This window comes from Solanum pennellii, chromosome 6, assembly GCF_001406875.1.
Source record: "Solanum pennellii chromosome 6, SPENNV200".
Taxonomy (NCBI): Eukaryota; Viridiplantae; Streptophyta; class Magnoliopsida; order Solanales; family Solanaceae; genus Solanum; species Solanum pennellii.
This window is the reverse complement of record NC_028642.1, coordinates 4,068,740-4,092,941: the sequence shown is the minus strand read 5'-3', so window position 1 is coordinate 4,092,941 and position 24,202 is coordinate 4,068,740. Positions and strand designations below refer to the sequence as shown.

The 24,202-nt window shown below is 34.4% G+C and overlaps 1 protein-coding gene across 1 annotated transcript; it reads right to left on the bottom strand.

The window, feature by feature from the left end:
• Positions 1-6,803: 6,803 nt before the first annotated feature.
• Positions 6,804-7,079, bottom strand: LOC107021984 (SKP1-like protein 11). Its single transcript, XM_015222690.1, has one exon. The coding sequence runs from the start codon at positions 7,077-7,079 to the stop codon at positions 6,804-6,806; it is 276 nt and encodes a 91-aa protein (XP_015078176.1).
• Between the last annotated feature and the right edge of the window lie 17,123 nt (positions 7,080-24,202).

The following is a 24,202-nucleotide window of genomic DNA, read 5'->3' as shown; positions in this document are numbered from 1 at the left end:
ACCATTCCATACAACAAATAATCAAAAGAAAACATCAATTTCACAAAGTCAAGATATTCACAACACAATAAGAAACTAGAAAACAATTTTATAACTCATTATGCTACAAAACTCACATTCTTCAGTCCAAATAGTAATAACTCATTTTATGCTCAATACCCTACTCATATAAATTAGTTCTAACCACATTACAATAGTTTTAGGCAAACTAATTAATTAGTCATTTTTCTAAAAAATATGGCAGCATGCAGTCTTAAAGCAATAGTGGATTTTAAAGCCATTTTAAAGCAACTTTTCAGAAGTTCTAATTTTAGACAATTCATGATATAAACATATTCTATTATGCAAAGTAACACCATATATACACCTCTTATAGTTAAATCAATCTTCATAGAACTCACAATGCAAGAAGTTAATGAAATTCAATTTCAACTTAACACCTAAACATAATGCACAAACAACAATTTCAAGGACTTCTGTCCCATTTGCAAACCATACTCCCCCACTTAGAAGGAACTCATATCTTAACAAAAGAAAAAGAACTTACCAACATCAGCATCACTCTCCTTCTCATCCGGCTTCTCCACCCTAGAACGGAGTGCATAGAAACGCCTCTTTGTCGGAGCATCTTCTTTTGGACCACTAGAAGCAACTTGATTACCCTCTCTACCTCTAGAAGAAATCATAGGACAATCTCTCACTTTGTGCCAATCTTTACCACAACCAAAGCAACTCCCGGTACCCAAAAAACACTCACCATAATCTTTCTTGCCACAATATGCACAAGTAGGTTTGCCATCCTTGGAACCACCTCCTTTCTCAACCATGAACTTAGCACTCCTAGATTCTCCTTGAGATTGAACATTTTTCTTAAACCTAGTTTGCTCTTGATCACTAGCACCACTCCTTTTCAAACTTCTAGCCATCCTCCTAAGCTTAGACTCTTCAATTGGTTGTGCATACGCCATGAGTCTAGCTAGGGTCATATCATCATGCAACATAGCGGTACGACATTCTTCCACCACTAAGTTGGTTACCCCCGTTACAAAACGACTCATCTCATGCTTGGATCGGACACAAGAGAAGGGGCATACCTAGACAAAGTTGAGAATTTCAAAGATTACTCCTCAACACTCATATTGCCTTGCTTGATATTGATAAACTCATCCACCTTAATTTCTTTCCTCTCTCGGGGAAAGTACATACAAAGAAAAGCTTCCTTAAATTCTTCCCATTCAATAGGACCCTATCCTTTCGGCCTATTATCCTTCCATTGAGTGTACCAAATTTGAGAAATATCCCTCAACTGGATACGAAGCCAACTCCGCCTTCTTCCTAGATGTAACCCCCATAGCACTCAAAACTTTGTACACTCCATCAAAAAAATCTTGGGGATCCTCATTTACCTTAGATCCAAGAAAGATAGGAGGATTCATCCTCACAAAATCTCTCAACCTAGATGTCATAGTTCTCTCTACAACCCTAGGCATCATATTCAAATTAACTTGCATAGTAACGGCTCGGGCTATAGCAATCAAAGCCTCTCTAATCTCCCTATTAGACATCTTCGGAACCTCAATACCTCCTTATACATTAGGAATAAGATCACCTTGTGGGGGCATTTGGGCATCTTGAGCACCTTGAACTCCTTCCCACCTTGAGGAACTTGCTCAACTTGAGAGGGAACCTCCTCATTCACTCTCTCCTCTTCCAACCTTCTATCGGCCATCCTTCTAGTATTCATCTCCTAGAAAACACAAGGAAACTCATAAGAAGGATAATCATAACATTTACTATACCGCACGACATAGGAGTAGAAATGAAGAAAAACTCTATCGTCCTACAGCCTCTCGCCCATAGATGTGTTGCGACTCATACCGATGGTCAAGACTCTACTAGACGTGAATTGATGAGACTTCTTGATTCCTAATATCACTTTTACCATCCTATGCTCTGTACCAAGCTTGTCACAACCCGAAACCATATCCTAGAATTTAGGGTACAATCTTGGATTGTAACCGGCGTCGTCAAACTCTCGGATTTCTTAGACAAGCCTCTTTCATATCATTCATTGCATATACATAGTGAAAAGTAGAGCGGAATTAAAACTTTTCACAAAAAATAATATAGTCTTAAAAATCTCTTTCATATAAAAGTAATAGGAAATACGAAGTCTCAATCTCATCATCTTAAGAAACAAGAATACTTAAGACATGGCCCATACTTCATAATACAAATATAGCAATACTTAGCCTATTCCAATACTTTGAATGAAAACATAAAAGACATATATGCCCTCGAGTCAAGTGAGGACGTACTTGAACTTCTCTCAAACGATTTTCTAAGTCCAAGTCTTCACTTCTCAAAGCTCCTCACCTACCAAGAACTATATAGATAGATAAAATCATGGAGTTAGTACAACCACATGTACTAAGTATGGCTATATGCATAAAAATCATGAAAACAGACTTTATTGTAAGTATGCATCTTTTCATTTAAAAATCATAATTTTAATCATAATAACATCATAAATCAATTTAGAAACGCATAAGTTACTTCTAGCATGTAATTTCCTCACTTAAAGTCATCATAAGATTCACTTAAGTCAGACAAAGAGAGACCGCCCATACACCCTCTCTAGTGGGCCTAAACTACCCTTAAGATTACCTATAATGAGTCACATACATACTTACAAAGCAATCATAAACATCAATGTAAGATTCTTCTTGCAAAGGTGAATTCTAAGTCTCACTTGAGTGAGTTGTGAATCGACCGCCCATACAATCCTTTACACACACACTTTAGAGATCCTATAGACTCCCTAATATAAAATCATGCTCACATGAATCACAAACACATAGATGATATGACATACTCTTCCTAAAGGCTATCAAAAGACCTACTTAAGTAAATCAAGAAGATAACTTCCATAGTGACCTCTACAACATTGCCTAAATAGTCCTTAAGACTAACTAACGCTTAGATCATGTCCACAAAATCAACAAACTTCCCTAACTAGCGTCATACTCAAGACTTCCAAAGATAAGACATGAAGAGATCATCCCTTATACCCTCTCCACACTTTAGCTAAGGAATCCTTAAGTCACTTTAGATTAGTACTTATTGATTTACATTCTCCTTAACATAAGTCATTAGTACATTATTTCATTGAGACTCATACATCACATAAAGGACATTAATAATGGTCTTGGACAAGACCTAAGAACTCAATATAACACCTTCAAACTCAAGTGTGCAATGTCTAGATAGTGTCCCATACCACCACCTTAAATTCATAAACTCCTCAAATGCTAATAGGTATTCCATATGATGAGAATAGGCAATAACGGCATAGACTATGATAGCTCTACATGGAATCTGGAGTTCTATCCTAATCCGATGAGGTTGTTATATTTGCCAACGGTAGAACTTAGACACATCCCATGTAGGCACATGGTTAAGGAATATGAAGGGCATACTTTGTAATCTAGTCTCATACTTTACTATAACTACTTCCCCTTACCACACACACTCGGTGCGAGCTTCATTCTCATAGAGTAATTCATACATTAGGTTCACACAAAAAAGTTCCTTAACTAGTTCATAACCCAATCACATTTACCCTACCAAGGAAGGTCCATTAGGGATACCTCACAATGGAGACAAGAAGCTCATGATGGCTTTCCTAAGGATTAATATGATGTCGTTCCAGACAACTAAACTTATGTCCATCATTTCTTTACTTTGAAGGATACCATTATGACTTACACTTCAATCAATCTTAAATTACCCTTAAGTCAAGGTTTGCACATAAGAGACTCTCATAACATCATTTAAAGTCACATGTCATTCATACATTCAAGACTAAGAGTTATAACACCCTAAATCAAGACATCATATATTCATAACCATATACATATCAAGCAAGAGATACAAATCAACTAGGACAAGATATCACATACTTCACTATTAACACATAGTACAAGTTATTCTAGAAACACCTCTAAAACAACCTAACATATTCAAGTTATCGTATATATAATCATAACATCATTAATATACTCCACATAAACACATAAATTCAAGTAGGAGTAACCAAGACTTAACCTTACACTATACTCAAAATGTCAAGTCAAAGTCTAATATGATCACTTAAGGAAACATTACTAGAAGAATAAATATATGACTATATAACTTCACATGTAGATAGATAATGTCATGCTTCACATAATCAAACTACACAAATAGCCACATAACTTCAAGTAGTTTCCAATAAGGTCATGCTCATAATGTTGCATAAAGTAATGCCGACAAAGCCACATCAATTGCAAATAAAACACATAACACCACCAGCATAAGTGGATTATACCAATTACAATAGAATCGAAGTATAATTACTATAAAATTAAAGAAATCCGGGAAGAATACCTTCATTCCCTTAATCACACTTCAATTCAATGCTAAATCGTCCAGTTCAACATCACAAGGCTCTTACCCAAGGCCATAACCAAAAATTCAAGCAATAATCATAAAATCTAATGAAATCTCTATCAATTCAATCTAGTTTAACAATCTAGGATCAATTAGATAACAAATTCTTATATCATTAGAAAGCCCATAAGAAACTACATAACAATTCATCAGTATTAGCTTAATATCAAGTAACCCACATTATAGTAAAAAAACTAGGGTTCATCAATTTGCATGGGTTTATAGGTAATTTAAATTGAATTCATCAATACAATATCAATTAGGTCATAATTCAATTTATAGAAATCATTTAAGCAAGAACCCATGGTAGAATCATTAAATTGGACAATTCACTTTAGAAAACTTTGAAAAAAATGTTGAGAGTAGGGATCCTTATTGAAACGAGTTTCAACGATCAAAAGCCATACCTCAAGGATGATAATTCTTCACTTTGATGAAGAATTTTGACACACAAACCCCTCACCAAGCTGCCTCTTCAAGTTGGACTTCAATGGAGGTTTTGAGATATTTTCTAAGTGTTTTGGGTTTATGATTTTGAAGAATGAGGTCTTCCATGTGATTACCCTTTATATACTTAATTAAAATACCCAAATAACCCTTAAATAACCGTCCATGACTTCTTTCAAAAGTGGGGTGAATTGGTTAGCAGCAGACCTGCACAGGAGAACAGGTCGCGCGACGCCTGCCTTGACGGGGCGTCACCACCTCGACGGGTCGTCACAGGCCTCCGTCGATGGCAACAGTGGCTGGAAAAGCTTCCTCTCTTCACCCTTAGATATTTCCTTCACTAAAGGACCCTTTGACGGAGCGTCACAGCCACCACTGGCCGTTGACTGCTCTGTCGCCAGGGTCTGCCTCGGACAGCCTGCACACTAACTTTGTGTCCTTCCTCAAGGCCACTTTGATGGTCCTTGGGGATAATTTCACGGAAATTTCCAACCCAAATATAAAATTATATAATTTTAAAACCTCTCACATGAATTTTATCCAAAACAAACACGTAAAACTCGATGAAACACGCCTAGACGTACAAGGTCGACTCAAAGCATATCTCTTGAACGCCTTGGACGTTCTTGGTCATTTGACCTCCAAACTTCACTAAACTTTAACCACTGCCTATACATGCTATATTAACTCTATTAAGAACATTTAAACACCATGAAACACACATAAACACATAGAGTCACATTTTAGACATTTAGGTGACTTAGTCGTCAAAGGTCTTGGTCGTCCCTTGACGTTTGACTTCCAACACCCCAAATAATTTAGCTACTGCCTCTATACCATATATTAGACATATTTAGTACCTTATAAAATCAATAAAAACATGTTAGGATCTAGTTAACTTAGGTCTTTTTCGGGGTCATACACATACATTAGAATCAATTTTAGAATATTGATAGTCTATTTAGTTCTAAAATGACATTTAAATAATATAACATTGTATTAAAGGAATTTCATGATTTTTCATCTGCTTTTAATTAATTATATGAAATTTAGTTGGACGTCAAAAATCATGCAATTTCAGTTGTCTAGGTAGTCTGGAATATATTAGATATTTAACGTAGTAAATCAACTAATTTTATTTGGATGGACAATGTAGAAAATTAAATTATGTCCAGACCAATTGTCTTAGAGGAGTTCAATGGTGTATGTATGTTGCTTCAATGATTTTGAAAACGAAGTTAAGTTATGACTGCGCTAATTGTCTTAGTAAATCAAGTAAGAATTTTAAGAAGTTTCATATAATTTACATTATTATTACTATTTTTTGTTGTTTCATTTAAATACTTATAATATAAAAAGATACTTTATAATATTTCTAAATATAAATTGAAAGTGTAATTTAACTAGATATTCTCAAAATTACTTTTGCAAATTCAATAGTGTTCCAAAGGAGAATTCTCGAGTACCAAAAATCATTTTTGTTGTTTTATGTGTAACTTCAAATAAAAATATATGGTAAGAGGCTTTCTAGACTTCAAATTATGGGAATAAATTAAGAAAACATATCATGTCTATTGGATATGCTTTGAAAGAAAAGAACACAAATTTATTGAAAGAATAAATTAAGATAATTCTTTTTAAGATATCAAATTCATTTTTCCACCATTTGAATGAATGTTCTTTTTCGAATATTATAACTAGCTTTAATTTCTTTCCAACATAATTTATAAATCATTGAAAACCGAATACTATTTCTCCAAAAGGAACAACAAATGATACAACTAACAGAAATAAAATAAAAATAAAATAGTATATAACTAAGGAAATAAAAGAAATATTATAAAATTAATTAAAGCCCAAGCATTCTATCTATGGACCTGCTCCTGTTCCTTTGGTGTATAGTCATTCACGATACCAAATACATCACGTATTACCTCTAGTGTTTTCCCTGTGATTCTATCGAAAGATTGTTGGATTATTAACTCCTCCAATTGCTTATCATCAAGATATCTAGCAGCCAAGTGAACATCAAATAATTCTGAGTGGCTCATCTTCAGGAAGTTCTGATCAAAATTCTTTAACTGAACTTCCGTAACACCTTCCTCCGAATGTTTATTCGAATAATTTATGACTTTTTCCATTGTTTTGCCATCAACATAGGCAAGGGAATTAAAGTACAATCAATGTCTTGTACAAAGCTCTTGATGACTTCTAACTTTACAACTACAGACTAGTTGAGTTTTGAATTACTCATTATCGCTAGTCTTAAGAGTTATGAGCTTTTCTGAATATATGAAAATAAAATGGAGAAATCTATGAAGAAGATATTAATACATGAGGCTAGCTTTGTCTTTTATAGTGTGCTAGATTTTAATTGCTTTCCAAAATTGTGGTAGTAATATGGAAAGGAAAATATAAAATAGACCAAAACTTATTATTTTTCCGTTTTTGAAGTTCAATTAATTTTCTTTAAAAAATCTGCATATTCAGTCTTAGATTATTAGCATAATGATATAGTTAAAACTTACAAGGAAAGTTCGAAACTCAAAATTTTGATCATCAATTGGAAGACCAGTGATTTTTGATAGTTATTAAAATCGTTATGCTAGACTACATTTCCAACAAAAATAATTGAAAAACTAAAATAATAGAATGAACATTTGATCATTTACTTATTATGTCTATGTTTACTCAGATCAGATCCAAGATTTCCTTATCGTTAAAAAAACCATCTACATTTACACATAAAATTTGCAAGCTGTACTTTTAATATGTATATAAATTTTTAGTTGTTCAATATACAAATAATTGTTCAACTCATATTTTAATTGTTCAACTCACATTTTATTAATATCACAAATTTCATATCCAAATGAACAACTCACATTTCAAATTTGTATCGACTTGTATTATATTTATTTAGTAACAAACAACTCTATGATATATATATATATATTCAATTTATATCACAAATTTCATATCCAAATGAACAAGTCACATTTCAAATTCATATTGATTTGTATTAAATTTATTTAGTAACAAACAACCTCTCTAAATAATTTTGAAGCTAATTTATTTAAATAAATTTACTAGTACAAATATAAATGTAAACACAAGAAAATAAATAAAATATTAAAATGACTTCAGAAATATTTTTGTCTTTGCGTATACTTATCACATGGTATAATATCATGTGCATTACTAATACCTCCATATGGAAAGTATTAATAATATATCCTATAGTGCCGAGGTATAATTAATCCATGGATTGACTATACATAGGTCCTAATTTGTACCAAACAAAATACAAAATAGTGGTAATAATTTAACCCGCTCATATTTGATATGAGTAAAAATTGATTGAGTAATAAATGAGTTGGGTAATATACTAGTTTACCCACATTTCCCATATTTTCACCAATAAGTAGTACTTTACTTAAGAGTTCAATATGGAAAAAATATTTTAGCCTTTTTTTAGATGAAAAATGTTGAAAATGCTTCATTAGTTTTATTGTATTATAAAAATAAATAAGAAAAATCATATAACTTTTCAATATAAAATTGAATGTAATAACAAGATAAAAATATTTTAATTTCAAAGTAAATGAATATTTGCATTTTAGGACTAAAACATGCTTAATGCACTTTAAGCAATGTCAATACTGATACATGATTTGCTTATTTTATACTATTATTTATTATCTAATATAATATTAAACAAATATAAAATATAATTATAATTAACAAAAAGAAATATACATTTGAAATATATATATTTGGAGGGTCAAACACTTCAACTTTTCAATTATAGAGAATAATAATTAGTTTTATTGAATAACATAAAAAGGAAGAGAAGTTACACATTTTTAGTGAATAAAAGTTAGAAACTTAACCCATTTAGCTAATTCATATTTTACCCATATTTTATGGGTTGAATATGGGTATCAACCCATATTTTACCCATATAAATATCACACCCAACCCTCTAAAATATGGGCAGGTTTCAAAAATATTGGCTCATTTGAAAATGTCGTTAGATAATGACGAAAAACTCAGTTTAACTTAAATTTTTTTCTAGAAAAATTTACACATAAAAATTAGCTATTTCCACATTTTTCACTTCCTTCTAGTTCTTTCTAGTTGTGAGAAATTACATTTGGTTTGACAAATGCACCAACAACGTTCATGAACTTTATGAATTGATTCTTCAGTATGTTTGTTATCCTCTTCATTTATGACATATTAATTTATTCAAAGAATGAAGAAGATCATGCTAGTCATATCAGAATGCTTTTCCAGACTTTGAATGATAGAGAATTGTATGCCAAGTTCTCTAAGTGGGAGTTTTGTCTTGAGCCTGTTGCATTCTTAGGCCACATTTTTTCTGGAAAGAGAATTAAACTCGATACTCAAAAAATTGAGGCAGTGCAGAATCGGCTAAGACCCAAATATCCAACTGATATTAGGAGCTTCTTGGATTTAGATGGGTATTATAGAAGAGTCATAGAGGGGTTGTCATCTATTTCATCCCCTTTGACTAAGTTAACTCATAAATATTAAAGTTTCAACTGTCTGAAGCTTAAGAGAAAAACTTCGAAGAATGAAAAAAAGAGGTTGACTACTTCTCTAATTTTGACCTTACCAGAAGGTACTCAAGGTTTTGTGGTGTATTGTGATGCATCCAGAGTCGGCTTGGGTTGTATTAATGCATAATTGCAAAGTTATAGCTTATGCCTCCAGACAGTTTAAAGTTCATGAGAATAATTATCCAACCCATGACTTAGAGTTGGCTGCTATAGTTTTCTCTCTGAAAATATGGTGTCATTATTATTATGGTGTCCATGTATATGTTTTCACTTATCAGAAGAGCCTACAATATGTGTTCACTTAGAAGAAACTTAATTTCATATAAAGGATGTGGTTAGAATTGCTCAACGATTATGACATGAGTATTCTTTACCACCCAAGTAAAGCTAATGTTTTTGCTGATGCCTTTAGTAGGTTGTCTATGGGTAATGCCACCCATGGTTAGGAAGAAAAGAGAGATTTAGCAAAAGATATGCATGGACTTGCATGCTTGGGAGTCAGACTAATGAATTCCACAGAAAAAAGAAGTAATGGGGCTGAGTCATCATTAGTTTCAGAAGTTAAAGACAAGGAAGAGCATCCCATTTTCACCCTATCAATCCTAATATAAGGCATACTTCCAATACGACATCATGAGTTAATAACAATTAACCACAACTTGAAGTAAAGGATTGGGATCATAAGACTTACCAAGTCTCCTTCATAATACACCATTAAGGTCTTACAATAAACTCTTAATTCAACCCAATTAGGGTATAACATCATCATAATTCAATAACCAATATTATAATAAGGCTAGAAGAATCACTACATCAATATACAATACTAGATCACAACTTAAGATAAGAAACTTAGGTCAATTCACAACATACTTCATAACCTAGATAAAATTCTAAAGAACTAGCATTAATGGACCATAAATAAACCTAATTATTTCATAATTAGTTTAAAAACATCATATAGTAGAAATTCAACCAATAACAAGTCAATCGAACCAATACAATACGATTTATATCAAGATCATCACCTAGGGTTAAGGGTCAAGGATCATCTTCTACAACAAGAAAAATTCATCAAAATATAACATAATTGAGTTAAAATACATGTTAAATAAACTACAATACCCAAAATAAATCATACAAAATTCAATTCATAACATCAATTTCGAGATTGGATGAATCGCATTTAAAAACTCAACTTTTGAAATCAATTTGATGGAACACTTGGAGAAAAGAGGCATTATAGGTGAATTAGATCTCATACCTTGTTAATTTATGAATAGTGATGGTGAAACTTGACTCTTTGCAGTCCTTAAATCCTCCCCTAGCTTAGTCTTTAATGGTGTTCTTCACTAGAGAGAGAAAGAAGAGAGAAGGAAGAGAATTTGGGTTTGTGAGTTATGAGAGCTCGGGTTAGTCTAACAGGGTTGGGGTCTTTATATGGGGAGTTAATAAACTTAATAAGGACCCCTAACTTACCACATAACCCCTTAATGAATTATTTGGAACTATTTGAAAACGTGCAGAAATTCACAGTGACCACAGACGACACCACGATCGACGGATCATGGGTCAATTGATGACCACTATGCCCTTCCATGCTGCACATCTGTTGTATTGGTAAGAGACTATGAAAATGAGGCCCTCCAATGATTTTTCTGAGTGTTGGTCGGCTGATGGCATCAACTCCTCGTCGATCAACACACGCCTCGTCGACTGCCTTCGTGGGTGCACACTGCCCAGGCAGTCCTTGACCCTAAAATGCAAGGTTCCTTCTCAAGGGCCCTTGGTTTGTCCTTGGGAATTCTTACCCAGACGGTTTGACAATGAATAAACTTAAGCACATGTTACCCTTCCATCAATTTTCATCATTTTCCGACTCCTACAAGCTAGTCAGATAGGCTAAGGCACACTAGCACCTCCTTGAACTAGTTTTCGAACGTCATGGACGTTCTTGGACATTTTGGTTTATAGACTTCCTAAATGACTTATACTTATTAAAATGGACCTTAGAACAGTGTCTAAACCTTATGACACATATGTTATGTTCTAGAACACGTCTTGGATTTTTTGAAATGTTACACATAGAGTGGACTAGTAGTTCAGTGGTGTCTAAGGGTCATTTCATTTCATACCTAAAGGCGAGGAAGTTAGTCTGAAAAGGGTGTATCTATCACTTAGTCCGCGTTAATAATTCAAGTGCTGAGATTTCTTATCTTCATTCAGTTCCTATAGTCACTGAGTTTCCATAAGTCTTTCCTGATGATATACTCGGAGTCCCTCCCATAAGACAGATAGACTTCGACATATACATCATTCCAGATACTCTTCCTATCTCTATTTTGCCATACAGAATGGTACCACTAGATGTAAAGGATCAAAAAGAACAATTGAAAGGTTTATTATATAAAGGTTTTATTCGACCAAGTGTCTCACCTTGGGGCGCTCCAGTATTATTTGTAACAAAGAAAGATGGTTTCCTTAGGATGTATAGATTATCGTCAGTTTAATATGGTTACAATCAAGAATAACTATCCTCTCCAAAGGATAGATGATCTTTTCAACCAGCTTCAAGATGCTTCTTGCCTCCGAATAATTGATCACATATTTGGCTACCATCAGTTGAAAGTTTGGGAATATGATATTCCAAAGACAGTTTTTATAACAAGATATGGGCATTATGAGTTTTTGGTTATGTATTTTAGGTTAACATATGCACCTGCAACATTCATGGATCTTATGAACAACGTCTTCAAAACTTATTTAGATCTGGTTTTCATCGTCTTCATAGATGACATACTGGTTTATTCAAGGAATGAAGAAGATCATGATAGTCACAACAGAATTGTTCTACAGACTTTGGATGATAAAAGTTATATGCCAACTTCTCCAACTACAAGTTTTGGCTAAAGTCTATGGTATTCTTAGGCCACATTGTTTCTGGTGAAAGGATTAGAGTTGAAACTCAGAATATAGAAGTAGTTTAGAGTTGGTCTAGACCCACATCTCCAACTTATATTAGAAGTTTCTTGGTTTTGGCTAGCTACTATAGAAGGTTTGTTGAAGGATTCTCATCTATCCCATCTCCTTTTACCAGGCCAACTCAGAAGACGGTCAAATTTCAATGGTCTAAAGCTTGTTAGAAAATCTTTCAGTAGTTCAAAAAGAGATTGACCACCGCTTCGGTTTTGACCTTACTAGAGGATACTCAAGGCTTCGTGGTATATTTTGATGCATAAATAGTTTGTTGGGGCTCTGTGTTAATGAAGAATGGCAAGGCTATAACTAAGGCCTCCAGACAGTTGAAGGTTCATGAGAAGAATTATCCTACTCATGACTTAAAACTGCCTGCTGTAGTTTTTGCCTTAAAGATTTGGCGTCACTACTGATATGGTGTTTATGTTGACATATCCACTGATCACAAGAGCCTCCAATATGTGTTCTCTCAGAAGAAGATAAATCTCAGATAGAGGAGGTGATTAGAATGACATATCCACTGATCACAAGAGCCTCCAATATCTGTTCTCTCAGAAGAAGCTAAATCTCAGACAGAGGAGGTGATTAGAATTACTCAAGGATTATGACACGAGTATTCTTTACCACCCAGGTAAGTCTAATGTAGTTTTTCGTGCCTTAGGCAGGTTATTCATGGGATTACAACCTATGTTGAAGAAGAAAACAGGGAGTTATCTAAAGATGTGCATAGACTCGCACGTTTGGGAGTCATACTTATGGATTTCAGAGAAGGAGGAATAGTGGTGACCAATGAGGTTGAGTCCTCATTAGAGTCAGAGGTGAAAAAAAAAGACCAAGATCCCCTTTTGCTTGATTCGAAGGCAAATGTTCATAAGCAAAAGGTATTGGCTTTTGAACAAGGGGAAGATGGTGCGTAGAAGTACCAAGGTAGATTATGTATACAAAAGGTGTATAGTCTCCAAGAGATTATCTTGGAGGATGCTCAAAGCTCTAGATATTCCATCCATACGGGTTCCACCAAGATGTACTGCAATTTGAGAGAGAGATATTGGTGGGAAGGCATGAAGAAAGATTTGTTGAGTTTGTTTCCAAATGTTCAAATAGTCAGCAAGTGAAAGTAGAGAAACCAAGGCCTGAAGGTTTGGCTCCAACTATAGAACTTCCAGAATGGAAGTGAGAGACGATTAACATGGACTTTATCATAGGATATCGCAGGCAGCATGATTCTATTTGGGTGATTGTTGATAAAATGACAAAGTAAGACCGTTTCTTGCTAGTACAGTTTACCTATTTGACTGAGGATTATGCTAAGTTGTACCTTTAAGAAGTGGTAAGACTTCAGGGAGTTCCAGTATCCATTATTTCAAATAGAGGTGCACAATGTACTGCACAGTTTTAAAAATATTTCGAGAAAGCTTTAGATTCAAAGGTTAACATAAGCACTGTTTTTCATTCTCATACAAATCGACAAGCAGCGTACGACCATATAAGATATTTTGAGAGATTGTCTTATCGACTTCAATGGGAGTTGGAATGATCACATACCTCTCATTGAGTTTGCTTACAACAGTTACCATTCGAGCATACAAATGGCTCTATATGAGGCTCTTTATGGGAGGAGGTGCTTGAGTATCTCTTATTGGGTGGTTCAAAGTTTGTGAAGAAGGGTTAATAGGACCATATATAGTTCACTAAGCTATGGAAATGGTGAAAGTGAGTCAAGAAAGATTGAAAACGGCACAGAATCACCAAAAGTTGTACAGAGATATTAGGAGAAGTTCGTTAGAGTTTGGGGTAGATGGTTGGGTGTATCTGAAAGTTTCACCCATGAAGGGTGTTATGAAGATTGGTAATAAGGGGAAACTTAGTCCCCTATATATTGTACCTTATAGATCCAAGAGAGTGGGCAACGTTGCTTATGAGTTGGAGCTACCCAAGAGTTAGAAACGGTTCATCTGGTATTCCATGTGTCTATGTAGAAGAAATTCTTAGGTTATCCTTCATTAATTGTGCCAATTGAGAATGTTGGGATTAGGCATAACTTGTCCTATGAGGAGATTCTAGTTCAAAGTTTGCATCATCAAGTTCGCAAGTTGAGAACAAAGGAAGTTGCACCAGTCAAAGTCCATAGGAGGAATCAGTTTGTTGAAGAAGCAACTTTGAAAGATGAAGAGGATATATGCACATCTCTTCGAATAAGGAGAGACTGCAGATCAAGGTACTAAATTCTCTTCTTAACATTTTATGAGTCTATGTGTAAGGTGGTTGTTATTTGTTTTTATTGTTGAGTGCTGCAATGATGTTACCACCCTTACTTTAGTGAAAAAGTTCTTATTCAAGAACGAATGTTCCCAAGGGTGAGATATTGTAACATCTCATAACTTGAAATAACTAATAATAAGATAAGAAACCAAGAATAATAATTTTTGGGGATAAATAGGGAAATCTGAAAAATTTCCCAAGTGTAAAAGTGATGTTTTTGGTCTTTTTCAAACGGTCATAACTCCCATCTTAGGAGGATTTAGGGTTAGTTCTTTATATTGTTGGAAATCTCTTAGGAAGATCTTTCCAAAGCCGCCGAGTTTGCAAAATTTCAATATTGTATGACTTAGATATGCCTTTCGGAAGTTGGGTTGTTTGATTAGGGAGAATTCAATCAAGATTTTAGTAAGGGTAAAGTATTCTTTTCACCCGACTATTTCCTATTTTTGGAAGGGTTTATTAGGGGGGAAATGAAGCCTTAAGTCAATTTCAAGAATATTGCATACGCTTAGGGCGTGAGAGAAGACATAAGAGAACAAGGAGAAAGGATAAAACACAAAGATTTTACCAAGATCATTGAGAGAGTTTCATCCAGGGTGATCCCTTTTAGGTATGTGAGATCTCTATGTGTTGGGTTCTGCAGCCCACACCCAATTTAATTCAATTCAAAAAGCTTAGTGTGGTTTGATTTATGAATGTAACATTCTAGAAAATGTACTTGTCTATTGAAGAGCCTAATAGATTTTAAGAATAGGTATTAGGGTACATAGGCATCCCAATGCCCAATATTGAGTGATATTGGGGATATTGGAGAATATTGGCTTAAGGGTGTTAGCATATTTCTAAGTCTTAACAAAACTTAAAATACACTTTAGTTCAAATTCCCCGATCCAAGCTTATTTATAAATTGTACCTGCAATGAAGACCCTAAGCTAAATTTTTTCCTTTATAGATCACACAAATTAGGTACGAGGCATCCAAGTGTCAAGCCTAGGTACCATAGCACATGATCATTTAAAATGACCATGTAGATTAAGAAGTGCCCAAGGACATAATTAGAATCCTTGAACAAGTAGTGAACATTCCAGAGTGCAAGGTGGGGAAAGTACACGGCAACACATGTGCAAGCACATGTGCTACCAACGGCCAAGAGACAAGCCCCAACCAAATCAGCTAGGGTGGTTAGGTGGCAAGCGTGTAGGATCACGTGGGGCCAAGCTACTAACTGATTTTATGTCCTAACCAACGTCCATAACTAAATAAATAACCTAGGACCAAATAAAATTAAATAACTAGGGTGCTCGAATCCCTAAGACCTAACTGGGTGACCTAAACGAATAACCAACCAAAGAAACATCCTACTACCTAACCTAGGATGGTCCAAAAGGGTTGGTTATAGTCCTAACAACTTAGGGGTACTTTAGTAATTACCCTAGGATACTTAATTAATTAAGTTATCAAATTAACTAATTAATTTAAATGGACAAAACCGAAACCACCACGCAATTTCCAAATTTCAGTTAAGTCAAGTAAGAGACAACCTAGTACCTAACCTAGGATGGTGTAAAGAGTTAGTTAGGCTCCTAACGACTTAGGGGTACTTTATTAATTACCCTAGATCATTCATTAATTGAATTGGCAATTTAATTAATTAAAAATCATGGTCAACCCGAATTAGGCTAGGTCAAATGTTCTCCTATTTGTAGTCGAATTAGGAGGGACGTTTTAGGTAATTTAAGTGGAAGGTCTTTAGTGTAACCTATGGTACGTATATATATAGATATTAAGTCAGTTTTAGACCAGAATTACATGTCCCTAACAAGAATCACACAAAATTCTCTTAATCTCTCAAGAACACTCTCTTTTTCAAATTCCATTGAAGAACTCTCGAAAAAGCTTAAGGAAGAAGACTAAGGTTTTGAAGTTTCCAACTAAAATTTCGTGGATTCTTCATCTTTAACGTATGGTTATTCATCTTTGAAATCTCTTTCTTCAAGGAGTCAATTCCAATGATTTTTCAAAGATGATCAGAAACATGATTTGTCCAATTTTATGATTCTAGCCATGGGTTCTTGCACAAAAAAGTTTTAAATCAGTGTTTTAGAATTAAATTGATGTTAGTGCAATGTTTTAAAGCTATAGTTCCTATAAACCCATGCAAGCCATGAAAATTCCTATTTTGACTATTTTATGGGTTAAGTGATCATGTCTTTATACTTATGAATTAATGAGTAGTTTCTTATTGTGTTTCTAATGATGTAAAGAGTATGTGCAATTGATGTCTAATTGGTCATAGATTGTTGATTCTATGTTGAACTGACCTAGTTACATGTAGTATTATGATTTATACTTCGAATTGATGATCATGGCCTTGTCGGCTCTACTTAAAGTATTATGATGATTTGTCTAATTGATTATTGAGGTATGATCATATCTATCTACATGCTAGTTACATGAATGTATGTTCTCTTCTATGGATATTAGGTGATCATATTGGAATGTGACTATGTGCTTGTGTGTGTAGCCTTAAAATTGATACACGATTATGCCTACTTGACTATATGAGTCTATGATGATTAGATCGATAATGTTATAGTAATAAATAGGGTGACATAATGATGATAAGGGTCATTCCTAAGTTCTTCGAAGAATGATATGTATATGAAATAAAGTAAAGTATGTTGTATCTTGTTTTGGTTACTAGTGTCCCTTACTTGGTACATGTATATGATAAATATGAATATCTTGACTTTGTAGGCTTATGCACCTTTGTCTTGTATTTGTACGGAAGAATTTTTCATGAAAGTCTAGGATCGGTAGACCTAATATGGTGGCCTTATAAGCGTGACTAATACGAGGAATCTTCTATAGAAAGAAGGTTAAGAATGAGCTATCCTTAGAGACCATCGAATGGCAGCCCTAGTTGACCTATCTTTTGTAGGAACATTATGACTAGGTAATGACTAAGAGATGGTACCTTTTCATATGTCCCTTAGATTAAACTTACTCTGAAACATGTATGCATATGTTTTCTTGAGATTTTGATGTTGCCATGAGAAGAACGATAGCTTGGTACCTCTTTGATGCATTTTGAGCTTATAATAAGGTTGAGCAGGAAGTTCCTCACTATATGTTATGAATATGTAGATCTTATGATTATGTGTCATAAATTGGGTGCTAGGTGCAATGATATGTTGTGTGCTGATAGTGCTGCTAGTATTGAGTTTATTTCCTACCCTTAAAGAGATTTTAGTGTCATTCGGGGACGAATGTTCCTAAGGCGGGGATAATGTAACATTACAGATATGTACTTGTCTATTTAAGAGCCTAATAGATTTTAAGAATAGGTATTGGGGGTACATAGGCATCCCAATGCCTAATATTAGGTGATATTGGGCATATTGGAGAATATTGGCTTAAGGGTGTTAGCCAATTTCTAATCTTCAACAAAACTTAAAATACACTTTGGTGCAAATGCCCCAATCCAAGATTGTTTAGGAATTGTACCTACAATGAAGAGCCTAAGCTAAATTTTTTCCTTTATAGGTCATACACATTAGGTACGAGGCATCCAAGTGTCAAGCCTAGTTACTATAGCACATGACCATTTAAAATGACCATGTAGATTAAGAAGTGGCCAACGACATAGTGAGAATACTCTGACAAGTGGTGAACCTTCCAGAGTGCAAGGTGGGGAAAGTACACGACAACACATGTGCAAGCACATGTACTACCAACGGCCAAGAGACAAGCCCCAAAAGAATCGGTTAGGGTGGTTAGGGGGCAGGCGTGTAAGATCACGTGGGGCCAAGCTCCTAACTGATTTTATATCCTAACTAACGTCCATAACTAAATAAATAACCTAGGACCAAATAAAATTAAGTAACTAGGGTGCCCGAAACCCTAAGACCTAATGGGGTGACCTAAATGAATAACCAACCAAAGAAACATCCTTGTACCTAACCTAGGATGGTCCAAAAGAGTTGGTTTTGGTCCGAAAAACATAGGGGTAATTTAGTAATTACCCTAGGTTACTTAATTAATTACATTAGAAACTTAATTAATTAATTTAAATGGACAACCGAAACCACAAAGTAGTTTCCAGATTTCGGTTACGTCAACCAAGAGACAACCTAGTACCTAACCTAGGATGGAGCAAAGGGTTGGTTATGGTACTAAAGACTTAGGGGTACTTTAGTAATTACCCTATGTCACTTAATTAATTAAATTGGTAACTTAATCAATTAAAAATCATGGTAAGACCCAAATTAGGCTAGGTCAAATATTCTCCAATTTGTAAACGAATTAGGAGGGGCGTTTTAGGTAATTTAAGTTGAAGGTCTTTAGTGTAATCTATGGTATGTATATATATATATAGATATTAAGTCAGTTTTAGACCAGAATTACACGTCCCTAACCAGAATCACACAAAATTCTCTTAATCTCTCAAGAACACTCTCTTTTTCAAATTCCATTGAAGAACTCTAGAAAAAGCTTAAGGAAGAAGACTAAGGTTTTGAAGTTCCCAACCAAAATTTCGTGGATTCTTCATTTTTGACGTATCGTTATTCATCTTTGAAATCTCTTTCTTCAAGGAGTCAATTCCAATGATTTTTCAAAGATGATCAGAAACATGATTTGTCCAATTTTATGATTCTAGCCATGGGTTCTTGCATAAAAAAGTTCTAAATCAGTGTTTTAGAATTAAATTGATGTTAGTGCAATGTTTTAAAGCTATAATTCCTATAAACCCATGCAAGCCATGAAAATTCCTATTTTGACTATTTTATGGATTAAGTGATCATGTCTTTATACTTATGAATTAATGAGTAGTTTCTTATTGTGTTTCTAATGATGTAAAGAGTATGTGCAATTGATGTCTAATTGGTCATAGATTGTTGATTCTATGTTTAACTGACCTAGTTACATGTAGTATTATGATTTATACTTCGAATTGATGATCATGGCCTTGTCGGCTCTACTTAAAGTATTATGATGATTTGTCTAATTGATTATTGAGGTATGATCATATCTATCTACATGCTAGTTACATGAATGTATGTTCTCTTCTATAGATATTAGGTGATCATATTGGAATGTGACTATGTGCTTGTGTGTGTAGCCTTAAAATTGATACACGATTATGCCTACTTGACTATATGAGTCTATGATGATTAGATCGATAATGTTATAGTAATAAATAGGGTGACATAATGATGATAAGGGTCATTCCTAAGTTCTTCGAAGAATGATATGTATATGAAATAAAGTAAAGTATGTTGTATCTTGTTTTGGTTACTAGTGTCCCTTACTTGGTACATGTATATGATAAATATGAATATCTTGACTTTGTAGGCTTATGCACCTTTGTCTTGTATTTGTACGGAAGAATTTTTCATGAAATCTAAGATCGGTAGACCTAATATGGTGCCCTTATAAGCGTGACTAATACGAGGAATCTTCAATAGAAAGAAGGTTAAGAATGAGCTATCCTTAGAGACCATCGAATGGCAGCCCTAGTGGACCTATCTTTTGTAGGTACATTATGACTAGGTAATGACTAAGAGATGGTACCTTTTCATATGTCCCTTAGATTAAACTTACTCTGAAACATGTATGCATATGTTTTCTTGAGATTTTGATGTTTCCATGAGAAGAACGATAACTTGGTACCTCTTTGATGCATTTTGAGCTTATAATAAGGTTGAGAAGGAAGTTCCTCACTATATGTTATGAATATGTAGATCTTATGATTATGTGTCATAAATTGGGTGCTAGGTGCAATGATATGTTGTGTGCTGATAGTGCTGCTAGTATTGAGTTTATTTCCTACCCTTAAAGAGATTTTAGTGTCATTCGGGGACGAATGTTCCTAAGGCGGGGATAATGTAACATTACAGATATGTACTTGTCTATTTAAGATCCTAATAGATTTTAAGAATAGGTATTGGGGGTACATAGGCATCCCAATGCCTAATATTAAGTGATATTGGGCATATTGGAGAATATTGGCTTAAGGGTGTTAGCCAATTTTTAATCTTCAACAAAACTTAAAATACACTTTGGTGCAAATGCCCCAATCCAAGATTGTTTAGGAATTGTACCTACAATGAAGAGCCTAAGCTAAATTTTTTCCTTTATAGGTCATACACATTAGGTACGAGGCATCCAAGTGTCAAGCCTAGTTACTATAGCACATGACCATTTAAAATGACCATGTAGATTAAGAAGTGGCCAACGACATAGTGAGAATACTCTGACAAGTGGTGAACCTTCCAGAGTGCAAGGTGGGGAAAGTACACGACAACACATGTGCAAGCACATGTACTACCAACGGCCAAGAGACAAGCCCCAAAAGAATCGGTTAGGGTGGTTAGGGGGCAGGCGTGTAAGATCACGTGGGGCCAAGCTCCTAACTGATTTTATATCCTAACTAACGTCCATAACTAAATAAATAACCTAGGACCATATAAAATTAAGTAACTAGGGTGCCCAAAACCCTAAGACCTAATGGGGTGACCTAAATGAATAACCAACAAAAGAAACATCCTAGTACCTAACCTAGGATGGTCCAAAAGAGTTGGTTTTGGTCCGAAAAACATAGGGGTAATTTAGTAATTACCCTAGGTTACTTAATTAATTACATTAGAAACTTAATTAATTAATTTAAATGGACAACCGAAACCACAAAGTAGTTTCCAGATTTCGGTTACGTCAACCAAGAGACAACCTAGTACCTAACCTAGGATGGAGCAAAGGGTTGGTTATGGTACTAAAGACTTAGGGGTACTTTAGTAATTACCCTATGTCACTTAATTAATTAAATTGGTAACTTAATCAATTAAAAATCATGGTAAGACCCAAATTAGGCTAGGTCAAATGTTCTCCAATTTGTAAACGAATTAGGAGGGGCGTTTTAGGTAATTTAAGTTGAAGATCTTTAGTGTAATCTATGGTATGTATGTATATATATAGATATTAAGTCAGTTTTAGACCAGAATTACACGTCCCTAACCAGAATCACACAAAATTCTCTTAATCTCTCAAGAACACTCTCTTTTTCAAATTCCATTGAAGAACTCTAGAAAAAGCTTAAGGAAGAAGACTAAGGTTTTGAAGTTTCCAACCAAAATTTCGTGGATTCTTCATCTTTAACGTATGGTTATTCATCTTTGAAATCTCTTTCTTCAAGGAGTCAATTCCAATGATTTTTCAAAGATGATCAGAAACATGATTTGTCCAATTTTATGATTCTAGCCATGGGTTCTTGCACAAAAAAGTTTTAAATCAGTGTTTTAGAATTAAATTGATGTTAGTGCAATGTTTTAAAGCTATAATTCCTATAAACCCATGCAAGCCATGAAAATTCCTATTTTGACTATTTTATGGGTTAAGTGATCATGTCTTTATACTTATGAATTAATGAGTAGTTTCTTATTGTGTTTCTAATGATGTAAAGAGTATGTGCAATTGATGTCTAATTGGTCATAGATTGTTGATTCTATGTTGAACTGACCTAGTTACATGTAGTATTATGATTTATACTTCGAATTGATGATCATGGCCTTGTCGGCTCTACTTAAAGTATTATGATGATTTGTCTAATTGATTATTGAGGTATGATCATATCTATCTACATGCTAGTTACATGAATGTATGTTCTCTTCTATGGATATTAGGTGATCATATTGGAATGTGACTATGTGCTTGTGTGTGTAGCCTTAAAATTGATACACGATTATGCCTACTTGACTATATGAGTCTATGATGATTAGATCGATAATGTTATAGTAATAAATAGGGTGACATAATGATGATAAGGGTCATTCCTAAGTTCTTCGAAGAATGATATGTATATGAAATAAAGTAAAGTATGTTGTATCTTGTTTTGGTTACTAGTGTCCCTTACTTGGTACATGTATATGATAAATATGAATATCTTGACTTTGTAGGCTTATGCACCTTTGTCTTGTATTTGTACGGAAGAATTTTTAATAAATGTCTAGGATCGGTAGACCTAATATGGTGCCCTTATAAGCGTGAGTAATACGAGGAATCTTCTATTGTATCTTATGAATGAGCTATCCTTAGAGACCATCGAATGGCATCCCTAGTGGACCCATATTTGGTAGGTAAATTATGAGTAGGCAATGACTAAGAGATGGTACCTTTTCATATGTCCCTTAGATTGAACTTACTCTATGAGAACAAAGGCTAGAACCGAGCGAATATGTTATGGTTTGCAGCTCTACTTGATAATGAGACTAGAGTGCAATGTAGCTCTACTTGAGAATGAGACTAGAGTACATAAAAGACCATCATATGCATTAACCATGTGCCTACATAGGATGTGTCCTCGTTCTAACCTTGGAAAGTAGAACACCCTCATCGGAGTAGGTTGGAACTCCAGATCCCATGCCTAGCTAGTATGGTCTATGTCGGTTATTGCCTATTCTCATCATTTGGGGTACATGCTACTGTTGGATAAGGTCTAGAAAGTTTAGGTAATGGAATGGGACGCTATCTAGACATCGCACGATTAGACTTTGAAGATATTAGTATGTGAGACCCTAGCTCTTTCCGAGTCCATGATGTGAAGTCTTTAATGAATGATATTTTGTCTAATTGACTTAATGAACGATCACGTCTTTAGCTTACACATGTTAATAGAACGTTCTCCATGTAGGGTAGCTTTGAGGGATGCTTATATAGTTTAAAGAGGGTGTATGGGCGGTCTCTTCTTGTTCTATCTATGTGAATCTTAGAGTAACCTTAGGTGGGGAGTTTGTGAAATGAATAAGAGAATAATTTTATCTTAGGATAACCATTGGTGAGAAGAATACCAGTTAAAAGAGGTTAGGTAAGATTAAATTTAAATCACGGTAATGTCCTTTAATATTGATAAAATGCATATGTGATATCTTATATGTATCAAAGGTGTTAAATGTTGTTCTTACACTTATACTATGAAGTCCTAATCAAAAAGAGCATGTTTTATACGAATGTCCATTTTTCATGATTTTAGGTATACGCCATATGTAACAACTCTAAAATGAATATGCTAAGTAATGCTTAATGTATCTAGAATGCCTATGATTAGACCGGGTTCACACTAATTGATGCGCTAGAACAAGACCTCTGAACCCTTGCAATAGCCAATCCAACTAACTAGGTGAGTTATTTGAGTTAGGAAAGGTTGGGTCCTACCATGTACGGCACCCGAATATAAAGATTTACCCGGATGAGTCTTAACTGGACTTAAAACGGGGTAATCTTAAGTTTGGAGGGTCTAGGGGTAAAATGGTATTTTCCAAGCTAAGGGTGGTATTTTAATTACCATAAATATTTAATTAATTAATTAATTAATTAATTAATTAATTAATTAATTAATATGGTGGAGGGGAAATATGGGTAGAAAGGGCTGAAATTGGCCCTTTGAG

Coding starts and splice junctions, on each gene's coding strand:
- LOC107021984 (XM_015222690.1), bottom strand. CDS start 7,079: ATGGAAAAAGTCATAAATTATTCGAATAAACATTCGGAGGAAGGTGTT.